Here is a 12,719-nt window from a genome sequence, read left to right as displayed (position 1 = left end):
GGCATAAATGCTAATGACGGTGGCATATTGGTTATGGCTGAGCTGGAGGTGAAGTATCATGAGCTTTCACTTATAAAATTGGAGTTCCGGAAATGCATCCAAGATCCTATTCCAGTTGGCAAAATTAACTCTGTGGACTTGAGAGTTGCTGCCAGCCGTTCCTTTCCATTAGAAGGTGTAGCCCTCAGTTTAATCCTTCAGTTGCATCTCCCCAGGAAGGCAGGTCTCACTGAGACAATTTGAAGGCTTGATAGCTCATGTGTACGATTGCAGATCTTCTTTGTGGACGATCACTCTGGAGATTATCCATAAGTTAATAACATTCCAAGTTGCAAAATTTAAAGTTTTCTTTCTTTGATCACAAAGTTGGTAATCCTGCCAGGTGTGGTTGCCTAGCCAGGAAAAAATTGGCTAACCATTTTTTAGGGAACCTTTTTTGGCTCCCTCCCCATTTGGGGTGAGCAGAGGATATCCTGAAGAGGACTGCTCAGTCACAGATACTGCTGCCCAAAGCCACCTCTGTCCCAACACAGGTGTCTAACAACCGTCATGCATCTGTCATCTGTGTGCAGATTCTTGACTAGGGACTCCCAGGTTCACAACACTGTCCCCATCACCAATTCTCCATCGCCACAGGACTTGGCAAATGCACCCTGGTAGAAGCTTGTGTGTGACTTTGTTTAATGTGAGGACCTTGGGGCACCATCATTGTCCACATGATCTTGATGGACTGGTGGTCAGATTTTGATGATATGTCAGCTGGGATCACCTTACTGCTGCAGCCAACTTCTGCCTTTGCAGCCGGTGAGATGCAGTCTGTTCTGCATTTGAGGACCTTTTGGACCAAACGTTGTCTGGCACAACCAATCCCACCCCCACCCCCCACCACCAACTTTTCCACCATGAGTGGCTCTACCAGGAACAAAGGGCATTGCTCAAGGAATCATCAGAGCACAAAAGCGTCTCCACCACCTCAAAGTGGTGATCCACAGGAGGAGGTTAGATTAACTCACTGGATAAGGAGTGTTTGGCAATAGGAATAAATGAAGTATTTCTCTCAAATAGCATACATCAACAGATTTTCATCGGTAATGTTAATGTACATTGTGTGACAAGAATTTTTACCATGAGCAGGAAAGCATTACAGGAATTTACAGTATTGTTCTTAATGGTCTGGGAGTGCATTAATTCAGGAACTTGTGAAATTGTTACTTCCACCCACACATTCAACTATAGTAAATGAGTATGTTGACAACAATTTTCAAGCTACAACTCTAGAAAGTTCCAAACAGCAGGTGAAAAGTAGAGATAAAATCATAGAATCACAGAATTATTACAGTGCAGGAGGAGGCCATTCGGCTCATCGTGTCTGCACTGGTTCACTGAATGAGCATTTCACCAAGTGCCATTCTCCTGCCTTCTCCCCAAATTGTTTCTTTTCAAATAATCATATAATTCCCTCTTGAATTCCTCAAAAAAACCTGCTCCGCCACATTCTCAGGGAATACATTCCAGACCCTAACCATTCGCTGTGTGAAAAAGGTTTTTCTCATATCACTTTTGCTTCTTTTACCAATTACCTTAAATCTGTGCCCGCTGGCTCTCGACCCTTCTGCCAATGGCAATGGTTTTTCCCTAAACAAAAATAAAAACACCTGGAAAAACTCAGCAGGTCTGGCAGCATCTGCAGAGCGGAACACAGTTAACGTTTCGAGTCCGTATGACTCTTCAACAGAACTAAGGAAAAATAGAAAAGAGGTGAAATATAAGCTGGTTTAAGGAGGGGGTGGGGGTAGAGCTGGATAGAGCGCCAGTGATAGGTGGAGACAACCAAAAGATGTCACAGACAAAAGGACAAAGAGGTGTTGAAGGTGGTGATATTATCTAAGGAATGTGCTAATTAAGGGTAGAAAGCAGGACAAGCAAGGTACAGATAGCCCTAGTGGGGGTAGGGTGGGGTGAAGGGAAGGGATCAAAATGGTTTTTCCCTACTTACCCTGTCTAGACCCCTCATATTTTTGAATACCTCTATCAAATCTCCTCTCAGCCTTATCTCCAAGGAAAGGAGTCCCAACTTCTCCAATCTATCATCATAACTGAAGTTTCGCATCCCCAGAATTAGTCTCATAAATCTCTTCTGCACTCTCTCCAATGCCTTCATATCCTTCCTAAAATGGGATGCCCAAAACTGTATGCACTATTCCAACTGAGGTCTAACTAGTATCTTATACAGGTTCAACATAACCTCCTTGCTCTTGTACTCTATGCCCCTATTAATAAAGCCTAGGATACCATGTGCTTTATTAACTGCTCTCTCAGCCTGTCCGGCAGGATTTTGCCCTTGATGGGCATGCGGGCCCCACCGGCTCGGCGGCAGGCGGACAGCCGACCCCCGCCATCGAAACGGGGCCTGCCGCCATTTTGAGTGGGCGGACCAATTAAGGCCCGTCCAGCGGCCTACCCGACAGGAAGCGCTATGCGCACGAAAGAGCGCACTGCTCCCTGAGACAAAGTGCTGTCTCAGGGAGATTAGTGACAGTCCAGAAAACTTTAAAAATAGAAAAATTAAAAAATTATTAACATGTCCCCCTCATGTGACAATGTCACACGAGATGGGACATGTTAATAAATATCACATAAAATGTATTAAAGTTTTTAAAAACAGACATGAAACTTCATCCCGCCAGTGGCTGAGGTTTCATGTATTATCAGAAGCCCCACTGGGGCTTCTGGCTTGCCTGCCAGCCTTAAGGTTGGACAGGCAGGTCTTTAATTATCTTAATTACTCTGTCAATGGCCTCAATTGGCCATTGACAGGTCGGCGGGCGGACGGCTGATTTCGCTGTCCGCCCGACTTCCTAAAAATTTAAAGGGGGTTCCTCCCGACGTCATCCTGCATCATTTTCCCGTCGGCGAACGAGCTCCGCCCCCAAATCGCCGACAGGAAAATTCAGGCCTTGATGACTTATGCACATACACACCCAGGTCCCTCTGCCCCTGCACCCCCTTTAGAGTAGTACCCTTTTTTATGCTGTCTTTTCATGTTCTTCCTACCAAAATGTATCACCTCACATTTCTCCACATTGAACTTCATCTGCCACCTATCCGTTATTCCACCAACTTGTTTATGTCCTTTTGAAGTTTTACACTCTCCTCCTCACAGTTTACAATGCTTCCGAGTTTTGTATCGTCTGCATTTTGAAATTCTTCCCTGTACACCAAGGTCCATATCATTAATATATATCAGAAAAAGCAAGGGACCCAATACTGACCCAAGGGGAACGCTACCACAAAACTTCTTCCAGCACAAAAACCATCCATTAACCATTACTCTCTGTTTCCTGTCATTCAGCCAATTTTGTATCCATGTTGCTACTGTCGCTTTTATTCCATGAGCTATAACTTATTTCACAAGTCTGTTGTGCGGCACTGTATCAAATGCCTTTTGGAAATCCAAGTACATCTGCACTCCTGCACACCTGAGCAGGGAGCCACACTTGACCGAAACATGGCTTAGAGAATTGTAGCATACGTGATTTGTGACTTCCATTCCATACTGGAAGCGTGGGATTCTTGAATTTTCTTTGAAAAGAAAACCACAAATAAAGGTAATTTGACAGAAAACAGAAAATGCTGCAAATTAAACACCTAAAAGAAAAAGATAGCCTGATGTCATATACTTTCCTCAAATCATTAAAAATGGGGAACAGTCGTCTCTTACTCTGTCTTCAAGAGTTTTTCTAAGTTCGCTGCAAGCCATTGTCAGGGTACTTATCATGTCTTGTTTTTCTGCATGCTTAATTTTCAATTGCTTCACCTGCAAAAAATTCAAGGATTACTAATATTAATCCAACTTTTAGAACTCTAAGGGTTAAAGTATTTAAAAACTATTCGCTTTTAATTATTTTCAATAGGCAACTCATAAATTTTAGGTAAATAGCATCATAGAATAATGCAACACAGGAGGTCATTCAGCTCACTGTGCTTATGTCAGCACTATCCAATTAGTCCCACTCCTCTACACTTTCCTCATAGTCCTCCAAATCTTCCACTTCAATATTTAACCAATGCCCTTTTGAAAGTCTTATTCAATCTGCTTTCAGCTCCCTATCAGTCACTGCGTTCCAAATTAAAATAACTCGCTGTATAAATTTTTATTTCCACATGTTGGCTCTGGTTCTTTTGTCTTTTACCTTCGGACCATAGGAAGATAAGAACAGGAGTAGGCCATTTAGCCATTCAGGCTGTTCCACCATTCAGTGAGATCATAGCTGATCTGCAGTCTAACTCCATACAGCTGCCTTTGCCCCATACCCCTCAATACCTTTGTATCACAACAATCTATCAATCTCAGATCTAAAATGAACAATTAATCTAGCATGAATTGCTATTTGTGGAGGAAAGTTCCTAAATTCTACTCTCTTTTTATATGTACTAGGGCTTCCTAATTTCACTCCTAAAAGATCTGGCTCTATTTTTTAGATTATGCCCCATAATCTGAGACTCTCTGAACAACAGGAATGTTTTCTCTAAATCTGCCCTACCTGTTCCCTAAATATCTTGAAAAACATTGATCAAATTCCCCTTAAACTTCTAAAATCTGGGGAGTACAATCCTAATTTATGTGATTAACCCTTGAGGATCCAGGTATCATTTTGGTAAATCAACACTGCACTCCCTCCAAGGCCAATATATCCTTCCTAAGGTTTGGCGCCTAGAATTGTTCACAGTACACCAGATGTAGTCCAGCCACACCTTTGTATTGCTGAAGCATAACTTCTATCCCTTGGATTCTAGTTGTCTGGATATAAAGACCAGCATTCCATTCGCCCTTTTGATTAATTTCTGTGCTCGTTCATGATATTTTAATGACCTATGCACCTGAAGCCCAAAGTCCCTTTGGGCCAACATGTTTCCTAGCTTTTCAGCATTTAGAAAGCATCCTGCCTATCCTTCTTTTAGATCCAAAGTGGATGATGACCTCACATTTGTCTATATTGAAATCCATTTGCCGCAGTTTTGTCCAGTCACTTTACCTATCAATATCTCATTGTGATTTTATGCTTCCATCAACACTGCTAACAAATCTGCCAATTTTGAATCATCAAGAAATTTGTATTTGGGGAATTCTATTCCTTCATCTAAGGCGTTAATAAATAAAGTGAACAGTTGGGGCCTTAACACAGATCCTTCTGAGATGCCACAAATCACAAATTGCCAATTAGAGTACCAACTGCCCATTATCCATGCTTTTTGCATCCTGCCATTCAGCTAAATTCCAAACCAGGTCAGTAATTTGTCTTCAATTCCATGAGCTTCAAATTTAGCCAATTGTCTTCTATTGTCTTCTATTTATCAAATGCCTTCTGGAAGGCATATAAATATCATCCATTGACATTCCCATGTTCACTGCTTCATTTCACCTCTTCAAAAAACTTAATCAAGTTTGTCAGGCATGATCCACCCTTTATAAATCCATGCTTGCTCTCTCTGACCAGTTGAACATTTTCACCATATTCTCAATGATAGACCAGTAATTCCTGACAACATATTTCGGCTAACTGGATCTGTCGGGAAGATATAATAATTTCCATAATGTCATTGGAATTTATTGTAAAATAGAGTAATAGTGGAATGTGTCTGTGTGTGTGTGTGTGTGTTTGTGTGACTTAATTGAATTAGAGGCAGCTAGTCTGGGTGCTTTGATGTAAGAAGAGAAGTTAGGTTTGAAATGTTCATTGGGTAAACATGGGGAAGTTTTAGAATGTGAAGTGTAAAGGGAGCATTTGCATTCTAAACAAACTATAGTGGCTTGAATTCAAAAGAGGGGCTAGCCAGCAGAAGTAGTAAGAAATAGTGTGTTTATTTAACTTTTCCAAAGATTACTGGTGGAATTGGTACTAAGATTTTTTATTAGTAGAGAGGTAAAGTTCATAAGACACAGTGAAGCAATGAGAATTTGCATTCAAAGAGGAAAATATGTATAAAGGAGAGAAAGCTGTTTGTAAGGGAGGCAGTTTACGATCCAACAAGTGTGAAAAGCCTGAAGCCTGTTTGTGCCAAACTGCTGCCTGCAGGGACTGAGGTTATGAGAACTCACTTTGAATCTGACTGTTCAGGGTACTGTTTACTTTGCCCGGGTCTTTTAAAATCTATGTGTCTTACTGTTGCCTTAACAAAAGTGTAACTGGGAGTTAAATTAATTAGGGGATTTAGAAGTTATTATAGTAGTAATTTGTAGACATACGTGTGTGCTTAAAAACTTTTCTTTTATTAATATATGTTTAATTTAGTTTTATAAAATCCTCCTAAGACTCGGTGTTATTATTACTTATTACAAATTCTTATTACAAGGCCCGCATCTCAAAACATACAAATTGAAAATTAGTTGTAACAGTTATTTCAAGTTTCCCTCTGGGATTTGAACATCTGCTGTGTCATAACAGGGACCATAATCCTCTGGTTTCCTTCTCTGACCTTTCTGACATAGTGAAGTGAAATGCATTATTTACCAATCCAATCCAAAGGAATGGTTCCCAAATTGAGAGAACTTTGGAAGCTGATAGGGCATCTGCAATGTTTTCACCTTTTTTTTAATCCTTGAAAGGGAAACCATCTGGTCCTGTGAATTTGTCACTCTTTAGTGCCATTATTTTCTTCATTAATTTTATATGGCTTGTTAAGTTTGGTGAGTCCCTGTCCTTGATGCAACATAAATTTCCTTGGGATTTCCAGCATGCTGACCTTTTCACTTCTGTATATACTGACACAAAGTAATTATTCAGCATGTTCACTATTTCTTTATTTTTATCGACAATATCACCGTTACCAGTTTTCAAGAAGCCCATATTGCTCCTGATCACACTCTTTTTCTTAATATAATTGTAAAAATATTTTGTATTGATTTTGGTTACCCTGCAAGTTTCTTTTCATACTCCATTTTTGTAGCTGTTACTGTTTTGTCGGCCTTTGCTGTTCTTTGCATCATTCCCAGTCACCAGGATCTGAGCTATTTTTTGCATTTTTGTATGCTTTTTCTTTTATGTTGTAACTTACCTCTTCATTTGTCCATGGCTGTCTTTTTTGGCAAATAGTGCCTTGCCCCTTGGCAATATAAACAGGCTCTGTCATTACATTAAATTATAGTTTTGAATACCTCCCGCTGATCTTTTGTCATTTTACCCATTAACAGGTTTGTCCAGTTTGTTGTGGTCAGTCTCTGTCTCATTGAAGACAGCCATATCTAAATGTAGAATCTTTATAGTTGTTTTGCATTTCTCCCTTCAAACGCTACTTTGAACTCAGTCATATTACAAGTACCATTAGATAAATGTTCATGCTGCTAACTAAATCTGGCTCAGTATTCATTACTAAATCTAATATGGCATGCCCCCTTATTGGTTCTAGGGCATGTTGCTGCAGAAAACTAGACTGGACACCTTCAGAAATTCACTGCATTTCTGCCATGTGTTAGTCTGCTTATTCCCTTTTAAAACTAGTCTGCCTTTACTATATGCTTGTCTAATCTCTGCATCCATATACTTCACAGCTGTCACCAGAGGGCTTTTATATAACCCCCACTATAATCTTAAATTCTTTTCTATTTCTTAATTCTATCCATAAAGTCTCCACCTTAATCCTCTAATTATCAACCCTTCTATCACCGGAAACAATTCCTCCTTATTTATTCTACCAATCCTTACATGATTTTGAATACCTCTATCAAATCTTCCCTTAACATCTACTCTATACCCAATTTCTTTCCATTTAACTGAAGTCTTGCATCCCTGGTACCATTCTAATAAATACTCACTAAGGCTTTGATGCCATTTCCTAAAGTATGGTGCTCCAAACTGAACACAATACTCCAGCTGGCATCCAGTATTTTAATAAAGGTTGAGCACAATTGCCTTGCTTTTGTACCCTATGCCTCCATTTATAAAGCCAAAGATCCCACGTGCACTTTTAACAACCTGACCAACGTGTCCTTCCACCTTCAAAGACTTGTGCACAAATACCCCCCAGGACTCTCTGTTTCAACACCCCCTTAAAAATTGTACCATTTCTGCCATAACTTGTGTGGCGAAAACTCAATGTATGTACGTAAACAGGTGTCAACTTCGGCAAGTACGTAAACAGGTGTCAACTTCGGCAAGGGAGGTAAAACAAGTGATAGTGGATTAGGCACCTGTTATATATCCCGCATGATTTTTCTTTCCATGTCAATAAGTTAGGTATATAGCCAGCAGCTGATCTAATGTGCAACATTTTACACCCTTATTAAAGCTTCCGCTGCACTTCTGATAAAGTACACAAGTGGAGCAGAAGCAGCTCTAAGGAAATTCATGGCAAATATTTCACTCAAGGTGCTTCGGTAGGCATTTTGGATTTTAAAAGATAGACATTTCTTACTTCAAAATCCAATGGCTTTGGAGTTGACTTATTAGATATGATTTTATGAAATCATGTTCCAGGCATAGTTGCACAGATGTTGGGACTGCGTTTCAGGAAATCATGGCTATGCTATGAATCGGAAGTGCACATTCAGAAAATCAGCCCGAGTAAACGCAAATTAAAAACTTACATCGTCTATCCTGATATCATTTTGTTGTGTCGAATCAGCAGATTCATTAATAAGCTGGTTGTACAATTTTTCTGCTTCTGCAAGTAGATCCAGAGAATCCCTCTCCTGAGTAGTATAAACATCAAAGAGGGCCATGGCATTGATCATGTCCTTGCTATTAAATAGAAAGATTGTGTTACAAAGCAGTTTTGAAGCTTGTATAAATATTTTTATCTCTTTCACAGGAAGCGTTTTGAAGACACAGGAAGACCATAGATTATAAATAAGATTCAGTGCAAAAAATTTAGATATAAATAGCCTAACAAAATGAACAATTCATAATTCAAATACAGATTAGTTTAATAGCAAACAATACTTGTCAATGAAATACCCAAGGCTATACAAAAAACCGACACACATAATTATTGATCTATCGTTATGTACTGCCTTTAATATTCTTAAATATGTTAACTTTTTTAAAAGCATTTTTAGTATAGGTTTCTCTGACTGGCCCTTCTTCATGTAAACAATAGTTAGACAGGCCACTGCCTTTATGAAAAAAGTGTTAAGCAAACGATTCTTTATTTGTTTGCAACACAAAAGGCCATATTAACGCATCGGTTCATTTCTTACATGTTGAAACAACAATAAGACACACTTATTTGAGTTCTTCTATCCCAAATGAGTGCTGGTGAGTTGTGGGGTGGATTGAAATTAACCAAGTTCACTCTTAATTAATTTACACTCAGTCCTTGGAATTAGAAACAAATTAAATACCAGCTGTAAGCTACCATAATCTTATCACACAGCAAACCTCCCTGTGTAAAGAATAAAAAGTGTTTTTACAAGTGTTAACTGTGTTACAGAAGGGACTCCCATAATTCAAAAATTAGCGTAGCATTCTAAGAAAGTATAATGTTACAGCTGAAAATCTAAATATTATGACAATCTCGCTAATCATATTGAAATTGATGTTTCTTACAATAGCTGTAGCATTACAATAATAGTTAATTACTGTCACTCTTTTATGTGTTGCAATAAAATCTTAACAGGAGTCTTATATTAAAACTGCTTCCATTTACCCCAAGTTATTAATGAACAGAAGCAAACTATGGAATTTTGCTACACTGGTCCTATAAGTGACAGGAAATACTGAGGATGAAATTTTGACACATTCCCTGTATAATAACCAGAATTCAACTCCAAGCTTTCTCTGAAAAGTTTCTGCAGGTCACATTTGGGAGGGTGGGACATAGAAACCAAGGCCTGGATTTTCACCGAGTCAGGATGACTCAGGAGCCCTTTAAAAATGGCGGGTGGTTCCCAATTCCAGTTCTCAGGCTGTCTGATTTTCAGGACTGCCTTTAAAGGGGTTAGGCTGGTTCCTGTCAAAAGCTTGTATCTGGCACTTCTGACCTGGCCAGCTTCATTGTGGAGATAGGCATATTCTACTACTCCTCAATGTTCATGGAGTCGGGCCAGATTTTTGAAGAGCCATGGTTCACAGTTCCACAGTGGAGCCATGAACATTAGTCAAAAGGTCCTCCTCATGTCCCCTATACCATTTCCACCGACCCGCTATGGCCCCTCATGCCCCCATGCCAAGCTCTGCCTTTCCACCCACCCCCATTTAAAACAGCCTGCCTCTGCATCCAGCAGTCCATATGGCTTCCTCCAAGCTTCTTCCCGGGTTGACTGACTCGACTCCAGCCAGACCTGGCAATGAAGACCCCACCTCTGCGGGCACTTTCTCCTAAGGCAGGTGGGCTGAGTCAGGGAATTTACCAACACCGGCTACTCGCCTCAAGGATGAAAATCCAAGCCTGAGAATCAGGAACCGACAATTCAGCCCCTCATGCCTGTTCTGTTCTTTTATAATCATGGCTGACCTGCACCTCAACTCCATTTATGCAATGTCAAACAATTCAAGTCTGAGAAACCAAGAATGGTGGCAACAAATTGGCTGCAATTTTCCGTGCCCGGTGGCGTTGGGCGTCATGGTGGGCATAAGCAGACAACATGACAGGAAGGCCAAAAATCGGTTTCATGACGTTGTGAAACCAGTTTGCAATCGTCTGCTTGCCTGTCAATGGCGGGCCACGTTTCCTGCCGCCACACATCGGGAACTTCATTTTAATACATCTGCATATCATTATAAGCCCAGCTCGCCAGAATCATTCCCCAGGCTGGATCATCTGAGCATGTTGGCATGAACAAAAGCAACGTGCACCTGGCAAGCTGCACCTTACTCAGGACTTTGAGGCTTGTTTGCCTACCTTGCTTTGGGCAGCACTTATGATCATTAACGCCAGGCATCACAGGCAGCACCACATCACTTTTAGGGGGACTCACAGGCCGGTCTCTACTTATGAGACCAGCCATAAGGCGGGGGCGACTTTTCAATGGCTGTAGAGCTATGGCTTGCTTGGGAAAGTGGGAGAAGTGGCCTCAGGCTGCAGGGCTAGGGCATTACTGAGGAAGCAGAGTATCCCAGGATGTGTATGAGGACACATGTTGATCTGTGCAAGTGGCCTCAAGAAGGTGAGGGCTGAGGAGGCAGTACCCAGAGGACATGAGTCCAGATGGAGATGTGAGGGTGTGTGTGTGAGAGTGAGTGGTGATGTCCCTTGAGCTGGCAGTGAGTGAGATGCTCGTGAATGTGTGATGGGCTTGTGAGTATGTAAGTTTAGAGTGATGAGATGGTTGTCTTACCCTGGCGGCACGGATGAAATAATTCATCCTCTTTCTGCACTGGAAGGCGAACCTCTTCTGTGCAGCGTTGGCACTGATCATCACTGCCACAGCTTCCCATGCCGGAGTGGTGACACTGATGGGCCTTCTGCTGCCAGAACGGGAGTAGAGGACATCATGGTGTCTCCAACGGTGTCCAGAAGGTTTCCTAGGGATGTGTCACTGAATCGAGGGGCTGCAGTGTTCTTGCCTTTAGGGGCCACGCCTTCTGTGCAGCACTCCTGGGCTTGAAGCACTGAGATGTATGCGTGCAGCCGCAGTTTAAATATGGCACCCGGCATGAGGAAGCGTTGAGGTGACGGCATGGCAGGTGAAATGCCTGCCAGTGAAACGGCATGTTTCCCAGGAATACATGATTAATGAGGCGGGATTGCGATGATACGGCACAAAAACCTGCCATTGCGGCCAGAGGTAAAATGTCCTTATTCCTGCCCGCCACTACATTTAGTGCAAATCTGGGACGATTCCACCCATTGTGTTTGGTCAAGTTCAGACATGAGCATTGCATTTAAGCAGACATAAAGAAAATAAACACAATTACCTTGTTTTGTCCTGGGGAGAGATGTCGGATGCAAAATTGGTCTCCGTCGATAGCCTGTGCCTCTTAAAGTGGAAATGCATTCTGACTGGTAGAGTTGTATCAAAAGGTGTTTCAGAGAAGGAATATGGGTACCAATGGAGCAATAGGCCAGATAGGCGGCTGTCAGGGTCTCTGATGAGGTGCTGTTTTTAGCCCAAGTGACAGAAAGCAGGAGAAAGAGCATGTACCTGCAGGGGGCTAGGAAGACCTCAAGGCATATGCTGCACAGGGAATGGGATGATTAGCCAGAGAAATTGATTCAAGGAGTGTGGCCCTGAGGTTCTAGCTACAGTGCCGCAAAAAGTTAAATGACCTCACATGAGTGGTCAAGGTCAGTGAATGCATCTTCAAATACAATCTCAACCCACCACACCACCAAACTTACACATTGCTCAATGCACCATACCCAGCACACCCATCAGCAATCTCTAGCAATCAGAACTCAACCCTAACATTCATATGCTCTAGCATCGCCCTCACACACTTACCATTACTGCAAGTGTCACACCCATATCGCATAGCTTCCACATACTTCTAGCTATTCAGCAGTGACAGGCACATCACCCAAACACCTTGCAGCATACTCACTAACATTCTTCCCTCTCTCTTGTAAGATACATTAGATATAACAGGAGGTAGGACCAAAGAACCAGTGGTGACGAGGCAGGTCTGTGCCTCTTGAACCTGTTAGAGGAGATGGTGCTGTGAATTATTTCATCAGTAGTGACTAGGGCCTTTGCAAATGATTGTGTCAAGAATATCCAGGATGAACGGACATTCCTGTCGCGTAGACATTTTCAAATCCTACTTCACCCTCCTACTGCC

At 41.6% G+C, this 12,719-nt stretch overlaps 1 protein-coding gene across 1 annotated transcript in view; it reads right to left on the bottom strand.

Moving 5' to 3' along the window:
* ccdc178 (coiled-coil domain containing 178) overlaps positions 1-12,719 on the bottom strand; it is a 587,382-nt gene that overhangs the window by 470,975 nt on the left and 103,688 nt on the right. The window contains exons 10-11 of the mRNA XM_078540576.1: positions 8,585-8,738; positions 3,722-3,817 (exon numbers count right to left, since the gene is read on the bottom strand). Coding sequence (XP_078396702.1) covers positions 3,722-3,817; positions 8,585-8,738 — 250 coding nt within the window. The remainder of the gene's footprint in view (positions 1-3,721; positions 3,818-8,584; positions 8,739-12,719) is intronic.

Source organism: Cetorhinus maximus, chromosome 4 (assembly GCF_964194155.1).
Source record: "Cetorhinus maximus chromosome 4, sCetMax3.hap1.1, whole genome shotgun sequence".
Classification (NCBI taxonomy): domain Eukaryota; kingdom Metazoa; phylum Chordata; class Chondrichthyes; order Lamniformes; family Cetorhinidae; genus Cetorhinus; species Cetorhinus maximus.
The sequence above is the reverse complement of the archived record's forward strand: the minus strand, read 5'-3'. Positions and strand labels throughout refer to the sequence as shown.